At 43.3% G+C, this 18,074-nt stretch overlaps 1 protein-coding gene across 2 annotated transcripts in view; it reads left to right on the top strand.

Moving 5' to 3' along the window:
* The first annotated feature begins 3,848 nt into the window (after positions 1-3,848).
* The window catches only part of LOC126259341 (peptidoglycan-recognition protein SA-like), a 202,570-nt gene continuing 188,344 nt past the window's right edge, over positions 3,849-18,074 (top strand). The window contains exon 1 of one of the 2 annotated variants that reach the window (XM_049956051.1): positions 3,849-4,260. In XM_049956051.1, coding sequence (XP_049812008.1) covers positions 3,921-4,260 — 340 coding nt within the window. In that variant the 5' untranslated portion in view covers positions 3,849-3,920. Of the gene's footprint in view, positions 4,279-18,074 lie in introns of both variants that reach the window. The other variant, XM_049956050.1, reaches the window with a different exon arrangement.

Genomic DNA, 18,074 nt, shown 5'->3' with positions numbered 1-18,074 from the left:
CGACTTATTTTATAGTTTAAATGTTTAACTGTGTTGCTCCTGGTTTTTTTTCTTGGGGGGGGGGGGAGGGGGGGCACTGGTTGTCAACATGAATGTACTGTGGTACCATCTAGTGACCATGTCGTTGTACCTCTCTGTGCTAACAATCTGAATTCTGTCAGTCTGCTCTTGTTCGTTACCTGTCAACCACGTTGCTATGTAATGCTCTGGCTTTTATTTAAATAAGGATAGGTTTTCTTTTGCAAAATTATGAATATTTATATTCTTCACGTATAATACGGTTCCATTTTACTACATATGTCTCATCTGTAATTATTTGACGTGCCTTCTGTCTGTTATATGCTAGCCCTAAGTGCCTCCATACATTTGTACTACATATGGATCCATTTTTATATACAAATTTTGATGATTTCTAACGCCGTACCCGTAAAAATGGATTAATAAATGAAGGAAAGCTAGTTTCTAGTTTTTTCTGCATGACAATTCCTTCATCTGTGACCAATTCAGCAAATTGCACACTACGCAAATCATCCAGCTCTGTTTTGATTTGTGCGGAAGTTCAGACCTTCAAATTAAAATCTTTAATAACGGCACTAAACTCAGTTTTCTCCATTTGCAATCGCAACACTGAACTTTTTGGACGGCTGTCAACAATAAAATGTACGCTACACATAGTTGAAATTCTTTATGCGATCCTTTGAATGATCAAGCTTACCAACCGTGAAGGTACAACAAAAATGTTCCATTCTTTTATGGAAATTTAGCAGACTTATCAAACCATCCTCGTACATGCATTTATCACGATTGTTCCGATATCGTGTTTTCATACGTTTCGGATAGAGGCTAGTCAAAATGCATTTTGGCCGAAACATGTTCGGTGTGAGACAGTGAAGTGACAGAAGTCATGGTATGGCGCGTGCACAAGCTATAGAAGGACAGAGCACTGGCGCAACTGTCATTTGCACTCAGGTGCTTCATGTGAAAACGTTTCCGACCCGCTTATGGCCGCACGGCAGGAATTGACAGATTTTGAACGCAGAATGGTAGTTGCAGCAAGACGCATGGGGCATTCCCTACCGGGAATAGTTAGGGAATAAAATATTCCGAAATTGGCAGTGTTAACAATACCAAATTTCAGACATTACCTCTCACCATGGGCAACGCAGTGGCCGACGGCCTTCACTTAACGATTGAGAGGAGCAGCGTTTGCCTAGAGTTCTCAGAGCTAACAGACAAGCAACACTGTGTGAAATAACCGCAGAAATCAATGTAGGGCTTTCGACGAACGTATCTGTTAGGACAGCGCGGCGAAATTTGGCTCTAATGGGCTGTGGCAGTACCTTACCGATGCGAGTGCGTTTCCTAACAAGCACGACATCGCCTCCAGCGCCTGTCCTTGGCCCATGACCATATTGGTTGGACTCTAGACGACTGGAAAACCGTGGCCTGGTCAGATCAGTCCCGATTTCAGATAGATGATCGTCGGGTTCGAGTGTGGCGCACAGCCCACGAAGCCTTGGACACAAGTTGTCAACAACGTATTGTGGGAGCTGATGGTGACTCCTTGACGGTGTGGGCTGTGTTTACGTGGCATGGACTGTGACCTCTGGTCCACCTTAACCGATCATTGACTGGGAATGTTCGGCTACTGGGAAACCATTTGCAGCTATTCATGGAGTCCATGCTCCCAAACAACAACGGAATTTTTTATGGATGACAATGCGCCATGTCACTGGCCACAGTTGCTCGCGATGTTTTGAAGAATATGGTTCAAATGGCTCTGAGCACTATGGGACTTAACATCTGAGGTCATGAGACCCCTAGAACTTAGAACTACGTAAACCTAACTAACCAATGGACATCACACACATCCATGCCCGAGGCAGGATTCGAACCTACGACTGTAGCAGTCGCGCGGTTCCGGACTGAAGCGCCTAGAACCGCTCGGTCACAGTGACCGGCTTTGAAGAATATTCTGGACAGTTCAAGCTAATGATTTGGTCACCCAGATCGGCCGACATGAATCCCATCGAACATTAGTGTGACGTAAACGAGCGGTACGTTGGTGCACAAAAATCTGCACCGGCAACAGCTTCGCAATTATGGACGGTTACAGAAAACCACGGTTCAGTATTTCTGTAGGGGACTTCCGTGGACTTTGTTGAGTCCGTGCCACGTGGAGGTGCTTCATTACGGCGGGCAGAAGAAGGTCCAACGCGATACTAGGAGGTATCCCATGACCCCTCTCACCTCAGTGTATTACGCAGTCACAGGTGTCTGAAGAAAGTGTTATGAAAATAAAACCGAGATGTTTTTACGGAGCCAGGCCGCTGTGAAAGACTTGGCTGACGCAAAGAAGGCAGCTGTGGGCACGGTGAACGTCGTAGAGAAGACTGTAATAGACTACTGGCCATTATAATTCCTACACCACGAAGATGACGTGCTACAGACGCGAAATTTCACCGACAGGAAGATGATGTGCTGTGCAAATGATTAGCTTTTCAGAGCATTCACACAAGGTTGGCGCCGGTGGCGACACCTACAACGTGCTCACATGACAAAAGTTTCCAACCGATTTCTCATACACAAACAGCAGTTGACCGACGTTGCCTGGTGAAACGTTGTTGTGATGCCTCGTGTAAGGAGGAGAAATGGGTACCATCACGTTTCCGACTTTGATAAAGGTCGGATTGTAGCCTATCGCGATTGCGGTTTATCGTATCGCGACATTGCTGCTCGCGTTGGTCGAGATCCAATGACTGTTAGCAGAATATGGAGTCGGTGGGTTCAGGAGGGTAATACGGTACGCCGCAGTCGAGATGACAGGCATCTTATCCGCAGCCACGTCTCGATCCCCGAGTCAACAGATGGGGACGTTTGCAAGACAACCATCTGCACGAACAGTTCGACGACGCTCGCAGCAGCATGGACTATCAGCTCGGAGACCATGGCTGCGGTTACCCTTGACGCTGCATCACAGACAGGAGCGCCTGCGATGGTGTATTCAACGACGAACCTGGGGCACGAATGGCAAAACGTCATTTTTTCGGATGAATCCAGGTTCTGTTTACAGCATCATGATGGTCGCATCCGTGTTTGGCGACATCGCGGTGAACGCACATTGGAAGTGTGTATTCGTCATCACCATATGGGCGTATCACACGGCGTGATGGTATGGGGTGCCATTGGTTACATGTCTCGGTCACCTCTTGTTCGCATTGACGACACTTTGAACAGTGGACGTTACATTTCAGATGTGTTACGACCCGTGGCTCTAGCCTTCATTCGATCCCTGCGAAACCCTACATTTCAGCAGGATAATGCACGACCGCATGTTGCAGGTCCTGTACGGTCCTTTCTGGATGCAGAAAATGTTCGACTGCTGCCCAGGCCAGCACATTCTCCAGGTCTCTCACCAATTGAAAACGTCTTGTCAATGGTGGCCGAGCAACTGGCTCGTCACAATACGCCAGTCACTACTCTTGATGAACTGTGGTATCGTGTTGAAGCTGCGTGGGCAGCTGTACCTGTACACACCATCCAAGCTCTGTTTGACTCAATGCCGAGGCGTATCAAAGCCGTTATCACGGCCAGAGGTGGTTGTTCTGGGTACTGATTTCTCAGGGTCTATGCACCCAAATTGCGTGAAAATGTAATCACATGTCAGTTCTAGTATGACATATTTGTCCAATGAATACCCGTTTATCATCTGAATGTCTTCCTGGTGTAGCAATTTTAACGGCCAGTAGTGTACGTCTGGGAGTTGAGTTGCGTAAGTTCTTGTTTTCCGAGGAAGCGGGCCGGCCGGTAGCGGCAGTGGTCTGTAGGCTGGAGAGGGGCAGAGAGGGAATGCGGCGCCGTGGCGTCACGGCCGCCGGCCAGTCGGGTCGGCAGGCCGGCAGTAGGCGAGCGACCGTGCCATGTCGGCCAGCGGCGAGAGCGCCGAGCTGTCCGAGCGGCGGCCGCGGCACGACGCTACTGACGACGACGACGTCGACGACGCGGGCAGCGAGAGCGAGGGGGAGGAGGAGGGGGAATGCGCGGCGGCGGCGGCCGCGGAGGCGGTGCTGGCCGCCTGCGGGGGCGGCTTCGGCGGCGTGACTGTGAGCCGGTCGCGGGAGGTGCGCGTGGGGCCGGCCACCTTCTACAACGCGCCCATCCACATCGAGCACCTGGTGCTGGGGGACCGGCCACAGCCACCGGCCGCGGACGTCCTGGCGCTCGGCCTGCCAGCGCAGCAGCCGCAGCTCAGCAGCCTGAGTAATGTCAAGCCGCACAGTGAGTACTGACGATGCTCACGCTGCACGCCCACCCCTAACCCTCTTCCTGTTTTCCCTACCAATTCCTCGTCCGCTCCCGGTTGCTGCTGGGTCGATTTTCTCCGCTCAGGGACTGGCTGTTGTGTTGTCCTTACCCAAACCATTTGATACAATTGAAATTCCACCCACCTCTCCTTCTGAAATTAGGAAGATAATAAACTCTCTTAAGAATAAAAGCTCACATGGAATTGATGGCATTTCCAGCAGGATAATAAATGCTTGTTCCCAAGAAATAAGTGGGATTCTTAGCCACATATGTAATAGCTCTCTGAAGCAGGGCATTTTCCCAGATAGACTGAAGGATGCCATTGTTAAACCACTGCATAAAAAAGGGGATACGACTGATCTCAACAACTACCGCCCAGTCTCTCTTCTGACTGCCTTATCCAAAATTCTTGAAAAAGAAATATATTGTAGAGTAGCTTCACACCTTTGTAATAATAAAATTTTAACAAAATGTCAGTTTGGTTTCCAGAAGGGTTTCTCAACGGAAAATGCTATATATACTTTCACTAATGAAATATTAAATGCTCTGAGTAACCGGAAGTCACCCGTTGTGATTTTTGTGATCTATCAAAGGCTTTTGATTGTGTAAATCATGGAATACTTCTAGATAAGCTCAAGTACTGTGGTATGAATAGGACAGTGCTCAAATGGTTTAAATCATACCTAACTGGAAGGGTGCAGAAAGTTGAAATAAACAGTTCACATAATATGCAAAAAACTGGTGATTTCTCAAACTGGGGAACAATCAAGAATGGGGTGCCTCAAGGTCGGTCTTGGGTCCTCTGCTGTTCTTAATATATATTAATGACTTTCCATTCTATATTCACGAAGATGCAAAGCTGGTACTTTTTGCCGATGATACAAGTATAGCTATCACACCCAACAGACAAGAATTAACTGAAAATCATTAAGTGGTTTTCTGCAAATGGGCTCTCATTAAACTTTGACAAAAGGCAGCATATACAATTCCACACAGTAAATGGAATGACACCATTAATAAATATAGACTTCGATCAGAAATCGGTAGCTAAGGTAGAATATTAAAAATTTCTAAGTGTATGCATTATTGATGGGGGTTTGAACTGGAAAAAACACACTGAAGATCTGCTGAAACGTTTGAGTTCAACTACTTATGCTATTAGGGTTATTGCAAATTTTGGCGATATACATCTGAGTAAATTAGCTTACCACGCCCATTTTCATTCTCTGCTTTCGTATGGCATCATATTCTGGGGTAACTCATCATTGAGTAAGAGTGTTCATTGCACAAAAGCGTGTAATCAGAATAATTGCTGGAGCTCATCCTAGATCATAATGCAGACACTTATTTAAAGAGCTAGAAATCGTCACTGTAGCCTCACAATATACATACACTCCTGGAAATGGAAAAAAGAACACAATGACACCGGTGTGTCAGACCCACCATACTTGCTCCGGACACTGCAAGAGGGCTGTACAAGCAATGATCACACGCACGGCACAGCGGACACACCTGGAACCGCGGTGTTGGCCGTCGAATGGCGCTAGCTGCGCAGCATTTGTGCACCGCCGCCGTCAGTGTCAGCCAGTTTGCCGTGGCATACGGAGCTCCATCGCAGTCTTTAACACTGGTAGCATGCCGCGACAGCGTGGACGTGAACCGTATGTGCAGTTGACGGACTTTGAGCGAGGGCGTATAGTGGGCATGCGGGAGGCCGGGTGGACGTACCGCCGAATTGCTCAACACGTGGGGCGTGAGGTCTCCACAGTACATCGATGTTGTCGCCAGTGGTCGGCGGAAGGTGCACGTGCCCGTCGACCTGGGACCGGACCGCAGCGACGCACCGATGCACGCCAAGACCGTAGGATCCTACGCAGTGCCGTAGGGGACGCACCGCCACTTCCCAGCAAATTAGGGACACTGTTGCTCCTGGGGTATCGGCGAGGACCATTCGCAACCGTCTCCATGAAGCTGGGCTACGGTCCCGCACACCGTTAGGCCGTCTTCCGCTCACGCCCCAACATCGTGCAGCCCGCCTCCAGTGGTGTCGCGACAGGCGTGAATGGAGGGACGAATGGAGATGTGTCGTCTTCAGCGATGAGAGTCGCTTCTGCCTTGGTGCCAATGATGGTCGTATGCGTGTTTGGCGCCGTGCAGGTGAGCGCCACAATCAGGACTGCATACGACCGAGGCACACAGGGCCAACACCCGGCATCATGGTGTGGGGAGCGATCTCCTACACTGGCCGTACACCACTGGTGATCGTCGAGGGGACACTGAATAGTGCACGGTACATCGAAACCGTCATCGAACCCATCGTTCTACCATTCCTAGACCGGCAAGGGAACTTGCTGTTCCAACAGGACAATTGCATGGGGGCTTAATTAAATGTAATGAAAATGATTTTGATTTCTTGCTTTAGCAGCTGTCTGTCCGGTTACGAAGTCTCGTAAACGGTTGGCCCTGACTGTTATTATTACGCTATCTGACTGCTTAGAACAACAACAAGGAATGAAATGGAAATATTCATTAACACAATTAATTAATTAAGTCCCCAGCAACTATAAAACCAACGCAACATCAAGCACAAGAGTAACTGTTCTGTGTGTGGGAGTGTGACTCAACGTACGCATCTGGCACGGTTCTTCTTCAACAACACAAGAATTTTTAAATAACATTTATACTGAATTAATTAAAGGAAATAAAAATACCATAATTACTCAAGAGAACCACAATTACACTCTAATCCAAGAACACAAGCCAGATGCTTTGTTGACTGAACCTGTAATGACGCATTATTTAAAACATGGAAATAATGAAAAATAAATCAAGTTTCGTTACCTTCATATATTGATGACAAGCACTCAAATTATTACAATATATCTCCACACCGACTCGCTATTACAACATCTCAACAAGAATTTTTCAGTATCACATCTCAGCAAGCACTCTCTACTAGCACATCTGAACACGAACTGACTACTACGAGCTCTCCCCAAGCACTGACTACTACGACATCTCAATAATCACTCTGCCAGTGGAGGCGGGCGAACAATGCTCTCTAGCGATCTCTGGCGCTGTGGCTCAGTGTAGCCACCTTTCATATGCCCTTCCTCCACGGCTAGAATTTGATGGTATTTTTGCCAGCATTGGTGGTGAAAATACCACCAAATTCGTCAAAAAAATACAGACAAAAATAAAAGATAATATTAATACGTAAATACCATATAACTAGATAAAATTTTGGCTTTGCACTGACCTTTCAATAACCTATTATATAGAATACAGTAAGCAATACAAATTCTTTCATGCATGTGACTTTACATAATAGTTTACACAAGTATTATGTGGTTAAACAGTTCAATCAATAGCGTCAGCAATGACGAATATGTGCAGGTAAGAGTCTCATAACTTTCCACAAATAGTAATACACAAAAAAATCAGTTCATACAAATATTCACATAAACGCTTTCCATAGCCCATGAATAAGCAGTTGACAGTTCCAGCAATAGCACCCAGCAATGGTCAACAGGTGCAAAAACCAATAAGTAACATTTTTTCAATAGAAGCAGTCCATCAGTGGCACCCACAATGTTGATCAGGTGCACACAGCAACAGGTGACTTCATTTCAGTAGAAGCAATCCATCAGCGGCACCCAGCAATGTTGAGTAGGTGCAGACACCAACAAGTAACACCATTTCAGTAGAAGCAGTCCATTAGTGGCACCCAGCAATGTTGAGTAGGTGCACACAGCAACAGGTGACTTCATTTCAGTAGAAGCAATCCATCAGTGGCACCCAGCAATGTTGAGCAGGTGCAGACATCAACAGGTGACATCTTTTCAGTAGAAGCAGTCCATCAGTGGCACCCAGCAATGTTGAGCAGGTGCAGACATCAACAAGTAACACCATTTCAGTAGCAGCAGTCCATCAGTGGTACCCAGCAATGTTGAGCAGGTACACACAGCAACAAGTCACATTTCTCAGCAGAAGCAGTTCCATAAAATACACTGTCACTGATCACACTGTTCATCAGAGTTTATAAGCAGAAATTAAACATGTCCTAGTGGCACCAATATTGTAGAAAAGGTACAAGTAACAGTCCATAATTTTTTTTACAATCACTGATCACACAGTTCATCAGCAGAAATTAAACATGTCCTTGTGGCACCAATCATGTAGAAAAAGTGCAAGTAACAGTCCATACTATTCACCATAACTACTGAGACAGTTCAGTCATGAACAATAGTTTGAATGCACATACAATTTCTTTAACAAATTATTATCAATGCTCTTACACTAAACATACAAATCATAATAAACACACAAATGATATCAGGTAATTGTCACATTAACTATTACAGTACACAATAACAGTTAACCTATAATATTTATGGGTGTCAGTGCAAGCCACAACAAACAAGTGAAATAATATTTAGGAGATAGGTTGGGATTACTTCTCTGGGATTATAAAAGGAAAACACACAAAACACACTCACTCATCTTTCATCCACATTAGTGCTACTGTGTAATTGAATAGTGTTAACTGTGTAAATGTAATTCTGTCGAAATTTTATGTTCATTATGTGTATCAAGTAGTAGTGGCAGCAATGTATAACAGTCAATAATAGTTAGTCAACGTCATAGTCATCATGTCTAGACCAATGTTTGCCAAGCCAGATCAAATTGTACTGTTGCTGAACAACTGTCAGTGAGCCAAGATATACACATGCTTCCTCTCTCAAAAAAAAGTATATACTGCTTAGTGATTTAACAAGTGTGTGTATAGACAATCTTCCTTCCACTTTAGTGTTCTAGTCTGCCATCTTCATCCTCCTTGTTCCATATAGACCAACAAAAAAAAAAAAATGCTCATCACTTACTTTACCTCTTATCCACCAAAACTCCAATAATCATCAGCATCAATACATCGATACATATAAACCTTTGTCCACGAAAACTCCAATAATCATCATCATTACTTTACCTCTTATCCACCAAAACTCCAATAATCATCAGCATCAATACATCGATACATATAAACCTTTGTCCACGAAAACTCCAATAATCATCATCATTACTTTACCTCTTATCCACCAAAACTCCAATAATCATCAGCATCAATACATCGATACATATAAACCTTTGTCCACGAAAACTTCAATAATCATCATCATTACTTTACCTCTTATCCACCAAAACTCCAATAATCATCAGCATCAATACATCGATACATATAAACCTTTGTCCACGAAAACTCCAATAATCATCATCATTACTTTACCTCTTATCCACCAAAACTCCAATAATCATCAGCATCAATACATCGATACATATAAACCTTAGCACCAATATCATTTCACTTCCATAACAACTCTTTCCTCTAGTCAGTCTCCTCGAACAAGTACAGACAAAATCCTAGTGCAACTTCAATTCATCATCCCATACAATCCGAAGACACAGTGTCAACACACAACCTCTGTGTAATCCATCTGACCCAAATTTTCTACTCATTATAAATTATAAGATACATTTTGGTTCCTTGTCCATCATTAAATAAAAGAAATGCATACATGACCTCTAACAGACTTAGTTCGAATAACTCTCAGTAATTAAGTACGATTACGGAGTGTGAATGATCATAATATTTCACAGTGTGTACACCACTTCAAGAATCATGGCAGAAACAAACATGTGGAGTATTTTTTGTGTCAAGTGTCACTTCCTATTTCAATTGCTCACGAAGGATGCAGTGTAATACTGTCAATGGTCTAAACCTAGTTTTGGTCTGTCATGTCGTTAGCTTCCTTCCTATTAGCATAAATTATACAGCTTCCATAAAACCTCAGCTCATGTGACTTCTATGACTTTCTTTTACTAATGTCGTTCGTCGAATTATAGCAGTTCATTTTCTTATCTTAAAAATATAAGGCACTGAGCGTAAGCAAAACATGCAATAGCGAGTAAATATACCAGTAGAGAACAGAATGTCAACAAGTGGATGCAGCACAATCCCTACAACGAGGCTCTGCCAAGTGAACAATCTATAATTAATACCACAGTGTAACCTAAACTCTATATTTGTACACAGTATATCAGCATTTCTATATACTAGATTGAAGAGTAGTTATGACAACAAAACAGAAATGTGTAAATATGCAATCCATAAGCAAGGCAGCAAATATGTTATCTATCATAATAAACAGGTCATTATCATCATATCAGCATAAGCAAATAAATGTTTATATGTAATCTTAATAAGTAAACATGAAGGCACAAGCAGATAAATCAAAAAGTATAACTTACATATCTAACCACATCAGCACAATTAATCAGGTGACAATTATAATTTAAATTAATAAGCACAGCAGGCACATAATAAAAAAATATGACATCAGTGAAAAAGCATAGCAGCCAAGCGATGCATAATATATACAAATAACAACCCTGTTCATTAGTCAATCATTGTCAAAATCAGTTAACATGCGTAAGCACGTCGCTTCACTAGTAAATTCATAGAACATGAAATTAGCACAAAGTATGAATCACGTAATCGCAAGCAGCAAATTACGTTTAAAGTACGTACCTAAGTGGAATTCTGTTACCTGAAAAATAAGCTCAATTAACCGTTACCTTTTTTTTTTTATTTATTACTTTCTTCTTCGAAATGACATTCTTCCTGAAAATTTTCTCCAAAGCAAGTCGTCTTAACGTCGGACACGCACCGAATTTACCTGAAGGTCTTAAATATTTTACACAACCGTATCCTGAAAAATACTGAACGTTAATAACATAATTTATGAAGTCCTTATAGCTTCATACAGAATTTATTCGGAGAAATTAAACTGTGTATTTATTTACGTCTGTCAGTGCATTCGCACTGAGCGCTCGATCAGCTGTAGGCGCGTGACGTAGGAAGTGATTGTTTGCGGTCAACGACTGCCTTGTGCGGCGCGCAGACTGACTGTTGCTTTGAGTATGTGCCGCCGCCAAAACACAGCGCGGTACTCTTGCATTCTCCGCATGTTTACGTAGCTGTTAGTTTCTCTAAAGTATGTCATTCTACAAAAATTTTTACGTTCGATATATGATGTATTCCCTTAGAGCGCCGAGATTTAAGAGTTTCTACTTCAACAGTGTTATCATGAATAATTTTGCGAACTCTATACGGACCGTTATAAAGCAGAAAAAATTTGCGACATAAGCCTTTTCCTTTATGAGACAAACGATGAGACTTAATTAACACCTTTTGACCAACTGACAAAATTTTTAAACGACCAGGACGTTTATCTGATTTCTCTCTTCTAGCAGCCGCAGATGCAATATTTCGTAGAGCCAGGTTGACAACTTCAGAATGCCGCAGTTTCCGTATAGGCGGAAAAGGAACGATTTCAGAAATGCGATTTGTTGGTACTTTATTTTTTAATATCAATAGAGGCGGTAAAGAAGTTGAGTCATTAGGAAGTTCATTCAGAATGTTTTGAAAAATATGAAGATACTGATCCCAAGTTCTGTGATTCTGATGACAATAAAGACGGCACAATTTATTGATTTCCTTCATCCATCTCTCTGAAGCATTAGATTGAGGGTGAAAAAGTGAAATGAAAATTGGTTTAATTTTACGACGCCGTAGAGTACGAAGCCAAATTTTAGAGCGAAACTGTGATCCATTATCTGATATAACCTTATCAACGTGACCCACTTCTTTAAGAAAATGTTTGATGAAAGCATTAGATACTGAACGAGCTGTTGCTTTGCGTAATGGTGTAAAACACACGTATTTTGATGTCAATTCCACTGCTACGAAAATGTACGCAAAACCATTAGTAGATCGAACCACTGGACCGAACAAATCAACTGCAGCCATCTCCTTTAATTTCGCTGGTATGATAGGAAACAACGGTGCTCTGTGAGAAATCGTTGGAGGCTTAGCCATTTGACATAATTTGCATTTGGCAAGAACAGATCGAATACGTTTTTCCATATTACTGAAGTAACAATTTTCTCGTAATTTATGAAAGCATTTTCTGGGACCAAAGTGCGCATAACAGAAATGTGTAAACGAGGTGTGGGCAAATCATCCAATCTAACAAAGCGTCTAAGAAAATTACAAACACCAAGGAAACTACGAACATCACGTTTTGTGGAAGGAACAGCATAATTACGAATAGCGTCTAGTTTCTCTGGATCAGGAAGAATACCTTCTGTAGAAATAATGTGACCGAGAAATTTCACCTGAGAACGACCAAATTCAGATTTTTCCAAGTTCACTGTAATGCCAACTCTTGCAAAAATACGTAATAAGTAATCCAAAATTTAGTTGTGCTCACTCCAAGAACGTTTAGCAATAAGAATGTCGTCAACATAAGAAGTAATATTGTCACGAAGATAAACAGGTAAAATTTCGTTTAAGCTACGAATGAATTCTGCAGAAAATATAGTATGTCCAAACGGTAATTTCCAAAGTCACTTTTGGGTAAAACAGTCAAATCCGGTTATTGTTTACCTACTGTCTAGATAGATGGATAGTAGAAGAGTTGTTTTTATAGATGCAAAGAATAGTGAAAGAGTAGGCAGCGGTGCAGAAAACTAAAAGGGAAATAACACCACTACAGCTCGGGGCCCTGTGATCGCTACTGCACATATTCACTTAGTGTAGTGAATCCCCTGAGGACTTTAATAGCTGCACATAAATTTCAGTTTGTGACTTAGTGGCAAATTCGGCGGAAGTGCGTACGTAAATTGATCTAACCACGCACATGGATGTATGTCATTCTTAGAATTGCGAAAGATCTTAAATTTCCGAACAGTCAAAAAGTGTTTATAGTCAAAGCTTCCGCCTCGCGGCGACAAAGACCTACCGCGTCTGTCCCAGTCCCAATGTTGATTATTGTCAAGTTCGCGCGCCTGGCGCTCTCTTGTTGCATCACGGAAATGAAACAAATTATTTTCTTCAAACCCTTCTGCTATCTGTGATACTAAAATTCGTCTGCTGTCTTTTCCTACGATTTCGCTTTTAATATATTTGTCTTGCTTTTGTAATGCCTCAAATTCCCTTTTAACGCGTTCATTAAACTTTCCCTGATTTTCAACATGCTTATTTATGTTCTGGTACTCTTCGGTTTCTGCAAATGGTAATGGAGCTGTATCATCTGAATCTCTATCCCCATTTAAACTAAGATTTGTCAATTTATCTGAAATCTCCTCAACTCTTTCCGATAAGTCACCTAATTGCTCTTTCTGTTTATTTACGTCTTCCGTAAGTGTCGCGACTCGGGTTTCAGTATTGTCACATTTAGTAGTTAACTGTTCACACTGTTGCGTTAAGTTATTTATTCTGTCATTTGGTACGGATTCCGCGATTCTCTCAAATATTTCTTCCTTATCGTGTGCACATTGTAAATTTAACTCTGAAAATTTCTGTACTATCACGCGATCTCTCTCCTCCTGTTCTCTATCCTGTTCCCTTTGTCTAATCTCTACTGCAATTAATCTATTATTGTGAGAATTCAAAATCGGTTGTACTTCTTCTCTGATTTCTTTCTTTAACTCATCTTTCATATTTTTGAAACATGTCCCTATTCGTGAGTCTAACCGTGTTTCCATTGTTTCCATCTCTGTTTTAATTGTTCCTATTTGTGATCCCACTGTTTTTAATTCAGATCCTTGTGAGTCTAACCGTGTTCCTATCTCTGTTTTAGTTGTTTCCATTCGTGTTTCCATTGTTCCCATCTGTGTTACCATTGTTCCCATTTGTGATCCCAGATTTAATATTGCACCCATCAACTGCTCCATAGTAGCCGGTTCGCAATTCTTTTCGCCCCTAACATTTCCCGCAAAACCAGTTTCCTTCGTCATAGCTGTAAAGCTATCTGTGTTCGATACTATTTCAGAATCTTCTATCGTTAATCTCATATTCTGTAAATTTTCTGATTGAGAAAAATTTTGAAATGGTTCCGGACTATTTTCCCGACTTACTACATTGTTTTCCACTTCATTATTCATCACACTGTTTTCCTCTGTTGGCGAGTTCGCCATGTTAACAATTTCGTCATTCTCACTATTCATCATTTTTGCCTTTTTCATTGATCGCGTAATCATTTACAAAATATACAAAACTCGTCACTATATGAAAATTGCACACAATGACACTTTATCTCCAACAATCATTCACTCGAAATGTTTCCCTCAAACACGATTAACGAACAATTGAAATAATTGCACTAAATCGTCAAACGCGTATACAAGGCAATAAAAATTAAATTTTGAAAAATACCATTAGAAGAATGCTAATTACCAAATCTACACATGCAATATAGACTACAATTACTAAACTACAAATTACTACAACAATACTACTGTCTACACAATCAGAAGAATTCCAAGGGACGATCCGAAGCAGCGGTCGCCACGTGCATGGGGGCTTAATTAAATGTAATGAAAATGATTTTGATTTCTTGCTTTAGCAGCTGTCTGTCCGGTTACGAAGTCTCGTAAACGGTTGGCACTGACTGTTATTATTACGCTATCTGACTGCTTAGAACAACAACAAGGAATGAAATGGAAATTTTCATTAACACAATTAATTAATTAAGTCCCCAGCAACTATAAAACCAACGCAACAACAAGCACAAGAGTAACTGTTCTGTGTGTGGGAGTGTGACTCAACGTACGCATCTGGCACGGTTCTTCTTCAACAACACAAGAATTTTTAAATAACATTTATACTGAATTAATTAAAGGAAATAAAAATACCATAATTACTCAAGAGAACCACAATTACACTCTAATCCAAGAACACAAGCCAGATGCTTTGTTGACTGAACCTGTAATGACGCATTATTTAAAACATGGAAATAATGAAAAATAAATCAAGTTTCGTTACCTTCATATATTGATGACAAGCACTCAAATTATTACAATATATCTCCACACCGACTCGCTATTACAACATCTCAACAAGAATTTTTCAGAATCACATCTCAGCAAGCACTCTCTACTAGCACATCTGAACACGAACTGACTACTACGAGCTCTCCCCAAGCACTGACTACTACGACATCTCAATAATCACTCTGCCAGTGGAGGCGGGCGAACAATACTCTCTAGCGATCTCTGGCGCTGTGGCTCAGTGTAGCCACCTTTCACAATGCACGTCCGCATGTATCCCGTGCCACCCAACGTGCTCTAGAAGGTGTAAGTCAACTACCCTGGCCAGCAAGATCTCCGGATCTGTCCCCCATTGAGCATGTTTGGGACTGGATGAAGCGTCGTCTCACGCGGTCTGCACGTCCAGCACGAACGCTGGTCCAACTGAGGCGCCAGGTGGAAATGGCATGGCAAGCCGTTCCACAGGACTACATCCAGCATCTCTACGATCGTCTCCATGGGAGAATAGCAGCCTGCGTTGCTGCGAAAGGTGGATATACAGTGTACTAGTGCCGACATTGTGCATGCTCTGTTGCCTGTGTCTATGTGCCTGTTGTTCTGTCAGTGTGATCATGTGATGTATCTGACCCCAGGAATGTGTCAATAAAGTTTCCCCTTCCTGGAACAATGAATTCACGGTGTTCTTATTTCAATTTCCAGGAGTGTATATTTACTTATGAAATTTGTTATTAACAATCCGAACGAATTCAAAAGTATTAACAGTGTACATGGCTACAACACTAGGAGAAAGGATGATCTTCACTACTCAAGGTTAAATCTAACTTTGGCTCAGAAGGGGGTAAATTATGCTGCCACAAAAATCTTTGATCACTTACCTAATAGCATCAAAAGTCTGACAGATAGCCATATAGCATTTAAAAGGAAATTAAAAGAATTTCTTAATGGCAACTCCTTCTACTCATTAGATGAATTTTTGGATATATTAAGTCGGTAATTTTCCAAACCCACAAAAAAAAAGGAAAAAATTAAAAATATTGAGTGTCATGTAATATTTTGTCTACTGTAATATCTTGTATAGACACCTTTTATTAGCCTGACACGTTCCACATCATTACTAAGTGTCGTATTCATGATCTATGGAACAAGTACTAATCTAATCAAATAATTACACTCCTGGAAATTGAAATAAGAACACCGTGAATTCATTGTCCCAGGTAGGGGAAACTTTATTGACACATTCCTGGGGTCAGATACATCACATGATCGCACTGACAGAACCACAGGCACATAGACACAGGCAACAGAGCATGCACAATGTCGGCACTGGTACAGTGTATATCCACCTTTCGCAGCAATGCAGGCTGCTATTCTCCCATGGAGACGATCGTAGAGATGCTGGATGTAGTCCTGTGGAACGGCTTGCCATGCCATTTCCACCTGGCGCCTCAGTTGGACCAGCGTTCGTGCTGGACGTGCAGACCTCGTGAGACGACGCTTCATCCAGTCCCAAACATGCTCAATGGGGAACAGATCCGGAGATCTTGCTGGCCAGGGTAGTTGACTTACACCTTCTAGAGCACGTTGGGTGGCACGGGATACATGTGGACGTGCATTGTCCTGCTGGAACAGCAAGTTCCCTTGCCGGTCTAGGAATGGTAGAACGATGGGTTCGATGACGGTTTGGATGTACCGTGCACTATTCAGTGTCCCCTCGACGATCACCAGTGGTGTACGGCCAGTGTAGGAGATCGCTCCCCACACCATGATGCCGGGTGTTGGCCCTGTGTGCCTCGGTCGTATGCAGTCCTGATTGTGGCGCTCACCTGCACGGCGCCAAACACGCATACGACCATCATTGGCACCAAGGCAGAAGCGACTCTCATCGCTGAAGACGACACATCTCCATTCGTCCCTCCATTCACGCCTGTCGCGACACCACTGGAGGCGGGCTGCACGATGTTGGGGCGTGAGCGGAAGACGGCCTAACGGTGTGCGGGACCGTAGCCCAGCTTCATGGAGACGGTTGCGAATGGTCCTCGCCGATACCCCAGGAGCAACAGTGTCCTTAATTTGCTGGTAAGTGGCGGTGCGGTCCCCTACGGCACTGCGTAGGATCCTACGGTCTTGGCGTGCATCCGTGCGTCGCTGCGGTCCGGTCCCAGGTCGACGGGCACGTGCACCTTCCGCCGACCACTGGCGACAACATCGATGTACTGTGGAGACCTCACGCCCCACGTGTTGAGCAATTCGGCGGTACGTCCACCCGGCCTCCCGCATGCCCACTATACGCCCTCGCTCAAAGTCCGTCAACTGCACATACGGTTCACGTCCACGCTGTCGCGGCATGCTACCAGTGTTAAAGACTGCGATGGAGCTCCGTATGCCACGGCAAACTGGCTGACACTGACGGCGGCGGTGCACAAATGCTGCGCAGCTAGCGCCATTCGACGGCCAACACCGCGGTTCCTGGTGTGTCCGCTGTGCCGTGCGTGTGATCATTGCTTGTACAGCCCTCTCGCAGTGTCCGGAGCAAGTATGGTGGGTCTGACACACCGGTGTCAATGTGTTCTTTTTTCCATTTCCAGGAGTGTATTTCATCACCATCGACGCGCAAGTCGCCGAAGTGGCGTCAAATCGAAAGACTTGCACCCGTCGACCGGTCTACCCGACGGGAGGCCCTAGTCACAGCACTTCCTTTGCCACTGTCGGCCAAATTCTAGCAATCGATCCTTTCTCCCATAACCAGCGTTTAAATTCACTCCAGTGGCAGCTGGTGTTCGTTTTCGTTGGTAGGGCCCAGATAAAAAGTCCTTAAACTTTATAATAGAATTCCTCCAAACGTTTTGTTATATACTGTCGGAAAAAAATCGCAACAGCAA

This window comes from Schistocerca nitens, chromosome 5, assembly GCF_023898315.1.
Source record: "Schistocerca nitens isolate TAMUIC-IGC-003100 chromosome 5, iqSchNite1.1, whole genome shotgun sequence".
NCBI classification, from domain to species: domain Eukaryota; kingdom Metazoa; phylum Arthropoda; class Insecta; order Orthoptera; family Acrididae; genus Schistocerca; species Schistocerca nitens.
Note: the sequence above shows the minus strand (reverse complement) of the source record. Positions and strands in the feature narration are given on the sequence as shown.